General features: G+C 46.0%; 1 protein-coding gene across 1 annotated transcript; it reads left to right on the top strand.

The window, feature by feature from the left end:
- Window positions 1–1,088: 1,088 nt before the first annotated feature.
- Window positions 1,089–1,661, top strand: LOC136469411 (uncharacterized). Its single transcript, XM_066467614.1, has 2 exons — window positions 1,089–1,458; window positions 1,534–1,661. The coding sequence occupies exons 1-2, from the start codon at window positions 1,089–1,091 to the stop codon at window positions 1,659–1,661; spliced, it is 498 nt and encodes a 165-aa protein (XP_066323711.1).
- The last annotated feature ends 8,403 nt before the right edge of the window (window positions 1,662–10,064 follow it).

Raw genomic sequence — 10,064 nt, 5'->3', positions numbered from 1 at the left:
CGGTCGCAGTGGCGGCGGTGCAGAAGCGGCGGTGGCCGGTGGCGGTGCTTCCCGTCATTGGCAGCGCCCCCTCTCTAGATCGGCTAGGGTTAGGATGTAGGTGGGGTATCTGTTGGCTCAGGTGAACCTCGTGCCTTGTGCCCCGATCCCCATTTCCCTTTTTATGGAGCTGTGCGATGGGGGGCCACCAACCGTGGAGCAATTGGGCGCCCTCGGTCAGGGTCAATTGGTGGAGATTAATCTAACATTCTCCCCCATGATCTCACCTTATGCCTTAAACTTAACTTAGTTACTTTATCTTGTTCCCATTCCATCACAGATCAGTGCATAGAGCGTGTCTCATCGTCACAGTCAGTTGTCATTAGATTAAACAGCTATAATGCCCCTCTCTAGTTTGAAACAGATTCTCAACTAGGCCCTTATTGTCTAGAAATCATAGGCTTTCCCTTAAACCCATGTTGGCTAAGTGTTTTCTGAACACGCTGGGTGGTAAGCCTTTTATAAACGGATCCGCGAGCATCTTTTCTATTCTTATATGCTCAAGACTAATTATATGATCCTGGACTTTATCTTTCACAACATAATACTCTATGTCAATGTGTTTGGCAGCACCACTTGACTTATTGTTGTGAGCATAACATACTGCTGGTTTATTATCGCAGTATAACTTGAGTGGCTTATGTATGTCGTCTACCACTTTCAACCCCGGCATGAGTTTTTTCAACCAATTCACCTGCCCTGTGGCCTCATAACATGCTACAAACTCGGTATACATTATGGATGATGTAGTGACCTGGTGTGGCCCTACCCCAAGGACCTGAGGAAGGTTTGGTTCATCCTTCGGGATGAGCAAGAGGATCAGCTCTAGGACGTGCTTGGGGGGAGAGGACTTGCCATGGAGTCCGATCTCACCTAAACCAGGGTGAAGCTTGAGGAGGCCTTGGAGCGGGTTAAGTTCGTCCAGCAGGCGGTCATGGTTGACCTGCCCTAGGTCGTAGAGGTGAGTTTTCTACATTCGTTCTTGATTCCTTGGTCTTTCGTCGATTGCCTCAGCATGCTTGCTTCTCGTTTTGTAGGGTCTGGAGGAGATGTCGAGCTGCAAGTCTTGTTTCTTCCGGATGGAGCATGCCCGGGAGGCCGAGATGTCACGGCAGGTCGCCGAGCTCGAGCGCGAGCTGGAGTCCACCCGCCGCGAGTCCCAAGACCGAGCGATGGAGCTGCTCGTGGCGGAGCGGGCGATCGCCGCCGAGCGGGGGCTTGAGGCGGCGGAGACCGAGGTGGCGCTCCAAAGTACCCTGGAGACCCTGGAGATGGAGTGGAAGGCCCGGTCGGAGGTCGACCAGGAAGTGCTCACGCTTCGGGGCCGGGTGCTTGGGACTGAGGAGTTGAACGCCCAGTTGCACGAGCAGGTGACTCGACAGGAGGAGGGACTCTCCATCCTCGAGAACACCCACCTTGGTATGTATCCGTTCTACTTTTGATGTCTTGGTTTTTCCCTTTAGTCTACTTATGAGCTTGTCATCCTTCTTTCAGATCTGGGCAGAAAGGTTGGGTCGTTGGAGCAGGACCTAGAGACAGCTAGGGCAACAATTGGCCAGAACGCGGAGGCACTAGCCAAGTCCCTTGAAGAGCGATGTGCTCTCGAAGGGGACCTCGACTAGCTTCACAACGTCTCCCAGGTCATCATCTCGGAGGTCTTCAGGTCGGTGCCGAGCACCAGCACACCCGCCATCCAACTGGCGGAGGTCCCAGACAAAGTGCGGGCGCTCATCACCGATGGGATGTTCTATGAAACATCGGGGGTGCTAACATCGGTGGCAACGCATCACCCAAAGCTAGACTTTGGCGCCATCTGCAGCGGGTACGCCGATGGCTGGAGCCCGACAGCCATCCATGCGCTTGGTGAAAGCTTGCTGCCACACACACAGTTGGTGGCAGAGCAAGTCTCCATGCAGTGGGTGATGGATGCCCACCGTGCGAACACGATCGAAGGTGCGCACTAGGAGAATGTCGTCGAGCCTGCGGATGGTGTGGAGCCCGGCTCAAAACCAAACGTTGTCCCGCCGGAGGACGAGCAGTCCCAACTTTTGCCGGTTGCGCCGACAGCCGATGCCACCGGTGAAGGGTCGAGATGGTGACTAGAGGGGGGGTGAATAGTCTTTTCTAAAACTTAATCGCGTCGGCTAACCGATACAAATGCGGAATTAAAACTATCGGTCTAGCCAAGACTATACCCCACTATATGTGTTCACTAGCACCTTGCAAAGATAACAATTATGCAACAAAGGTGCCGGGCTAGTTAGAGCTCTCCTAAACAATTCTAGGAGCACGGTTACACAAACCAATGCCACTAGTTCTTTAAGCAACAAGGGAGCTCCTACACATGCTAGTAAGCAAAAGCACAAAGCCAACTAAGCTCACTAGCAAAGCTCAATAACAAGGCAACCAATGCCAAATTAGAGAGCGCAAATACTTAGCTACACAAACTAAGTAATATGACTAACAAGGTTACACAAACCAAATTAGCCACGCAAGGGAGCTACTTCTATGCTACACAAGCAAGAAGGTAATTAGCAAGCTACACAAGCTATCTAATTACAAGAGCAACTACACAAGCTTAATATGTATAAAAGTAATTGCAAGCTTGTGTAATGGGATGCAAACCAACGGGAAGAACAAGGTTGACACGATGATTTTTCTCCCGAGGTTCACGTGTTTGCCAACACGCTAGTCCCCGTTGTGTCGACCACTCACTTGGTGGTTCGGCGGCTAATTAGCATCACCCGCTAAGCCTGCACGTCGGGCGCCGCAAGAACCTACCCCTTGAGTGAGGGTAGCTCAATGACACGCTTTACTAGAGTTGCTCTTCGCGACTCCCGCAGGGCGAGCACAATGCCCCTCACAAGCACTTCTCCGGAGCGCCGCACAAGCTTCTTGCGCGCTTCGACGGAGACCACCACCAAGCCGTCTAGGAGGTGGCAACCTCCAAGAGTAACAAGCACCACCGGCTTGCAACTCGATCACCTAGTGCCACTCGATGCAACCTCACGATGCAATCGCACTAGAATCACTCACTCACACAATCGGATGATCGCTATCAAGTATACGTGTGATGGAGGGCTCCTAAGCACTCTCAAGCATGGACACAAAGTCCCCCAAGGTGCTCAGCACCAGCCATGGCCGAAGGCCACTTCTATTTATAGCCCCAAGGGCTAAACTAGCCGTTACCCCTTCACTGGGCAACGGTCGGGCCGACCGGACGCTCCGGTCGTGTTGACCGGACGCTGGACCTCAGTGTCCGGTCGCTCGTAGACGACCACGTGTCCCGATTCCAACGGTCACTTGACCTGACCGGACGCTCCAGCTTCAACTGACCGGACGCTGGACCCTCAGCGTCCGGTCGTTTCTAGTAAGCTCCCGAGCATGACCGGACGCGTCTGGTCGAACGCGATCGGACGCAGCACCAGCGTCCGGTCACTCTCCAGCTACTGCGTCACCGTACGTCAGCCTGACCGGACGCAGCCAGCCAGCGTCCGGTGCTTTTGGATCCAGCGTCCGGTCACTTGACCAACACTGGCATCTCCTCCATTCTCTTCACCCTTGCTCAAGTGTGCTAACCACAAGAATTTGCATCCGGCGCAATAGAAAATAGACATTCCACTTTCCCGAAAGCGCCGAATCCCGCCGAGCTTGCAAGGCGGGAGGGAGAGAGGGACCCAAACCCATCTCAACCCTGCAAACACCACCTCCTTTGTAGATGTGCCAACACCACCAAGTGTACACCACTATGTGTATGTTTGTTAGCATTTTCACAATCATTTCCCAAAGGATGTTAGCCACTCAACTTGCCACGCCACTCGATCCTAGCGACGATGCAAAGTTAGATCACTCGAGTGGCACTAGATGACCGATATGCAAACAAGTTTGCCCCTCTTGATAGTACGGCCATCTATCCTAAACCCGGTCATAAACTTCTCTTCACACCTATGACCGGTGAAATGAAATGCCCTAGGTTATACCTTTGCCTTGCGCATTCCATTCCATCTCCTCCAATGTCGATGCAACACATGCACCAACACGATCAACAATGATATGATCCACTTCATATCATCACATGATCATATTGGTTCATCGATCTTGACTTTACTTGCTCTTCACCGTTGCCATCGTCCATCGACGCTAAGTCTTGCTCAAGCTTCACCGCCACGCGGTCCATCACTCCAAAGCCTTCGACTTGCCCTTCACGCTTGCAACCAGTCCATCAAGCCAAGTCTTGTCTTGATCTTCTCCACCTTGATCACATGACTCAATGCCATGTCTCATGTGCATTTAAGCTCCTTCATCATCACATGTGTGAGCTTTGCAACATCTCTAAGCCATTTTCACCTTCATGGCATATGTTGCTCACACACATATACCTGTGGACTAATCACCTGTGTATCTCACATAAACACAATTAGTCCACCTAAGTTGTCACTCAATTACCAAAACCAAACAAGGACCTTTCAGCCGGGCAGCCATAATTAGCATGTAAAAGTAGAAACAAGTAATTTGTGTAAGAGATAAGTTCGTGGGGGAGCCCCCGTGTGAACAGTTCATATTCATGAATACATCCATTTCGTTTTGTGATGAATCACTTTGTTCGAGGAAGCTTGTCCCCCATTCGTTCCTTATTTTTACCTTACCATAATTTTGTTTTTTATTCTTTCTTTTTTCACACCTGCCCATTCGTTCCATAGGCTGCAACCTTAAGAGCCCGGACGTGGCCCGCGAGGCTCATCTGCTCGTAACCGTAGGTAGAGGCAGGGTGCGATCGGTCAGAATATTTAAAGCAAAGCTACGTATGGTAATTAAAGGAACGGACTACCCTTTCGTTCAGGTAGAAAGGTATTTACCATATGATAGTAAACAAAAAGAGAGGTGGTACCACACCTCCGTGAAGCCCCTAAGCGACTCGGGCCGAAAGTGTTTGGGCCGAGGTGCTCTGTAGGAGCGAACGTTGAACGAAAAAATGGTAAGACCGAATATTTAAGGAAAGAAACGACGTAACCGTTTGATGTTCCAAGTGTTGGTAAGAACGTCGCCGTTGTCGTCCTTCAGTCGGTAGGCTCCTGGTCGGATCACTTCGGTCACCGTATAGGATCCTTCCCATGGCGGAGAGAGTTTGTGCTTCTCTTTGGTTGACTGGGTCCTTCGAAGCTTGAGGTCTCCGACCTAGAGGATCACTTCGACCAAGAGGTTGGCTTGTTGTAGTCCGGTACTGCTAGGGTCGACAACTCCCCGAGCCGTGGGAGCTCAGAAGAGTTCACTACACCATAGCCCTAGAATGGCGATGCACCATTGGTCGCTATAGGTGGATACAACGATGCACTATTGGTCGGTATAGATCTATGCCGACACTTAACTGCTGCCGCTGAAAGTGGCGTCGGGATAGGGTTATAGCGACCGACATACTTTTAGCGACCGATAGTCTGACGAAATGCTGAAGCAATACCGACCAACAGGCTGATGGAATATAGTAGTTTTACCGTCCAACAGTTCAAGGCTAAAGGGATTTATACCAACCAACAATCCAACGCATAGATCACATGACGCAAAAATACATTATTAATCTCACATTAACCAAATTACAGTATTCTTTTAGATATGAAACATACAAGGTCACATTCAACATGAGACACAAAATCGAGTCACAATGACATAGCTTAGATTTCATTCATGCCAATTGGTACATGTAATAGTCATGCTGGGTTACACACCTCACAGTAACATGAGACACCAAATTACGGTATTCTTCACAACACACAAGTCTGGCTTGCACACCTCACAGCTAACATGCCCAAGGAGTTCTTTACAAAATGTTACATCATCCAAAGCAACTAGCATCCATCCCCAAGCAGTTCTTTACAAAATGCTATATCATCCAAAGCAACTAACATCCATCGATGTTTCATCTCCATCTCACAAAATGTTTGATCTGCTTGCTGACACAAAATAATCACGTTACATCTAGCGCCTTCCACCTGAAAAATCAAAGCATATTTTCAGCTCCAGCTACTAGTGGGTGCTGCCTTATTTTCAGCTCATGTATTATCTGAAATGCAACACAAAGCTGGCCATGCACCACATATACTTATATGTACATATGCAATTGAACAAGCAACTTAACATCTCAAAGATGTGTACACTAACACCAATTCTAGCCGCTTCAATGAGTTTTGGGTGCACGCCTCTCCTCCCCTACTGCAAGACCAACATAGCACATATTAGTAAGGCATTCTGTAAGTAGCGAGATGGGCCAAAAAATCAAGATCAAGCTAGAGTAACAGAAAAAAAATCAAGATCAGATTACACTTTGTTCTCGCTACTTACATGATGGGCCAAAAAATAAATCTGCATTCTTGTTTTCTATTACTTTGTACAGAAACTCATAGCATGACAATAAAAAGCAGAAAACAAGATATATAGTGACAAGCTAGAGTAACAGAAAAAATCAAGATCAGGTTACTGCCAATACCAAACCATCGCTGCCCGCAAAATTATATCATCGTTTACGACATGTGAACTATCAGTGTTTGCGTGCCATGAGAAAAACTAAGGTCCAGCATCACCACCTATTCCATATTAAAGGTGCAATATGCTGCCAGATTCTAGCTATATATGCTTTCACTGCTTTTTGATTATTACAGAAAACACGAAAGAAAATGATGTCTATTTAACTGAACTGAAAAGAGCTGATGCAGTATATATAGCAATCTCTAGTCCTTGCTTTCCTTAACTGAACTGAAGCAAAAGGCAAGATGAAGAACAGCTAGTGGATAGACTTCCTAGGAACAGCTAGTGGAAAGTGAAGTGCTACAGAGACTGCAACTACGTAATGATGGCAAGTGAACTGCTGTGCTGCAGTTAGAAAGAAGAGAAATATTGAAATTAGTATAGGAGAAGGCCTCAATAATGCAACAAGTAATCAAAGCAGTGATGAAGTACTATGGGTCTGATTTGTTGACAAGCTTGTGCACTGGGAGAGGCAAACAGAGTCTAAATTAAATTGATGAAAGCAGAGGCGTTGTGCTGCAATTAGAAAGGTGAGGTGATAGACTGCAGTAGATGCAGCAAGGCAAGTGGAGTGAAAGGTCGAGAGATGTTGATAGAATACAACTGATAGATCAGTATTAGGATTAGTATGTAGTACCATGCAGGCAAGATGTGAGGTCTCAATTTCCATAACAAGTAAGAGTAATGCTAGTAGAAAGCACGAACGGTGAGATTCAGTAGAAGTAGTGATGAGCAAATATGTAAAGCAGTAGATGTGAAGAGCAACTCAGCTCATCTATACACCAAGTCGGATTTATTACCTACCTCACTGCATTGACATGGCTTCATCCATCCGGCCATCTCACTAACAAGCACAAGTGCACAACAAGGCAGGCAGGGAAGCAAGCAAATGTAGCCGTTCTTCTGGACGCAGCACTCATAGCATGACAATAAAAAGCAGAAAACAAGATATACAGTGACAAGCTAGAGTAACAGAAAAAATCAAGATCAGGTTACTGCCAATACCAAACCATCGCTGCCCGCAAAATCATATCGTCGTTTATGACATGTGAACTATCAGTGTGTGTGCATGCCATGAGAAAAACTGAGGTCCAGCATGACCAACAATTCCATATTAAAGATGCAATATGCTGCCAGATTCCAGCTATATATGCTTTCACTGCTTTTTGATTATTACAGAAAATACGAAAGAAAATGATGTCTATTTAACTGAACTGAAAAGAGCTGATGTAGTATATAGAGCAATCTCTAGTCCTTGCTTTCCTTAACTGAACTAAAAGAAAAGGCAAGATGAAGAACAACTAGTGGATAGACTCCCTAGGAACAGCTAGCAGGGTGTGTTCAGCATCACAAATTGCAGCTTGGTATAAGTAAAATTCAGGAAAAATACATACCTGCAGTAGACTTGGATGAATGTGATGCCTTGCTGACGTTCAACTATTACAAATATCATTAATTAGAAACTTTGTTCACTTATCACATATATGAATAAAAGAAACAAAGGAAACTTTAGTTTATTACTCTGTTGTATGGCCACTGAATTGGCATTGACTTAGCATCAGCCAAAGTCTCAATGTCACCATAAGGGCGAGGTAGCACTATATCCCTTTTAATCACAACCTTCACAACAACTTCACAACAACTTCACAATAGTGCTTTCCAAGAGGCTGGCCTCCTAGTACATTGGTTGGATTTGTTGAAATGACAGTTGCCTTAGCCACAGCTTCTGGCCGAAACAAGGCATATAATGTGACCTCCTTTCCAACCTGAAATGGTTTATGCACTTGTCAGCAAAAATTGAACAAATGTATAGAACTGCAAGAACTGAAAGCAAGGTTATATTAAGAAAATTACAAGGTCCGCAGGTGAAACACGAGGAGGTTTATTCTTCTTTCGTGGGGCTACATTTTTTATGGGACTAGTAGCGCTGCACTCCCGATGAAGATCAATTGATTTTCCTACAGCACTGTGCACAGAGGAGGTAGGAGCGCGCTGCGTAGATGGGGGTAGGAGTAGGCTGCACAGATGGAGAGGGAGCAGGCTGCACAGACAGGGCACGAGCACGCTACGCAGACAGGGCAGCAGCACGCTGCACAGACAGGGTAGCAGCACGCTGCTCAGATAGGCAGGAGCACGTTGCGCAGACAGGGCAGCAACACGCACAGATAGGGCAGCAGCACACTGCACATATAGGAAATTAGCATGCTGCTCGGATGTGGTAATATCTGCAAAAACATCATCTTCGTCATAGTGGTCGCAATTTTCATTAATATCTGCAAAAACATCATCATCTTCAAATGGTTGAGCATGATGTGCCTCATCAACATGTTCTTCAGACCTTGGGCTCTACATAAACAATACAAGAGGAGAAATATGTATTATTCACATGTCACCATATTATCCGGCATAGGAAAGATAGACATTTCTTTATTGGAAAGTAGCAGAGAACCTTTTTAGGAACCTTATATACATGTTTTCCATCTAGGCTCTTCCTTACTGATTTCCACCGAGAAGCCTTACATTTTGGACATGAATCCAACCCCTCGTTATCTTTCCAAAATAGAATGCAGTCGTTATCACAAGCATGAATACTAGTGTATCCGATTCCTATAGATTTCACCAATTTCTTAGCTTCATGAAAGTTTCTAGGCAGTGTCGAACCCTCAGGTAGTGCATCATTAAGTAGATCTAGTAGCAGGTTAAGACTCTTATCATTCCACTCTCCGAGGAGTTTGGTGTGGAGTAATCTAATTAGGAAACGCAGTTGTGTATATTTCTTGCAATTAGGGTATAACTCTTTGCTATTCTCTGCTACTAACTTCTAAATGGCAACTAGCTCCTCACAGAGTTCTAGGTCTGAATTGTTGTCATCAAAATCCCCTTTATCATCTAAACCAGCAGCTAAGTCCCTAAGCAAATTAGAGATGTTATCATCTTCGTCAGTCTCCTCCATAAGTTCAACACCATCAAAGTTTCCATGATTCATAGAAGAGCTAACTTCTCCATGTATGGTCCATGTTCTATACCCTTTTAGAAACCCATCACATATCAAATGCTCACGTACTTCACTTCCCTCCCTCCAAAATGAGTTAACACACTTTCTACAAGGGCATAGTATCTTGCTTCCTACCGCTGAATTCTCAAATGCAAAAGCTATGAAATTGTTCACCCCTTGTTGATATATCTTGGTGTGCCTACATGCAGTTTTTAAGTTAATTCCCATGTTAACTACAAATAGAACTTTCAGTCTTTGTGAAATAAGTATGTGTACCTAGCATCATTATCGATCCATGATTTATCCATTTCCCTTTGTGAAAGATCAAGCAGCTTTAGAAATGAACTATAAAATAAAAAAAAGACCATAAGAATCAAAGTAGCTACATTCTGTCAATCATGCTCATATCCATGAAGCCACGGAATGGTTTTAATTTAAACACGATTGCCATGTTCCTATCCACACACAATATTAAAAAGATGGCATACAGAAAGATGATCATACCGGTACGCAC

Source organism: Miscanthus floridulus, chromosome 8 (assembly GCF_019320115.1).
Source record: "Miscanthus floridulus cultivar M001 chromosome 8, ASM1932011v1, whole genome shotgun sequence".
NCBI lineage: Eukaryota > Viridiplantae > Streptophyta > Magnoliopsida > Poales > Poaceae > Miscanthus > Miscanthus floridulus.
The sequence above is the reverse complement of the archived record's forward strand: the minus strand, read 5'-3'. Positions and strand labels throughout refer to the sequence as shown.

Bases quoted from the DNA above. Each gene is read 5' to 3' on its own strand.
- LOC136469411 (XM_066467614.1), top strand. From the start codon at position 1,089: ATGTCGAGCTGCAAGTCTTGTTTCTTCCGGATGGAGCATGCCCGGGAG. The intron at 1,459-1,533 runs GTATGTATCCGT...TCCTTCTTTCAG, and splicing joins CCTCGAGAACACCCACCTTG to ATCTGGGCAGAAAGGTTGGG.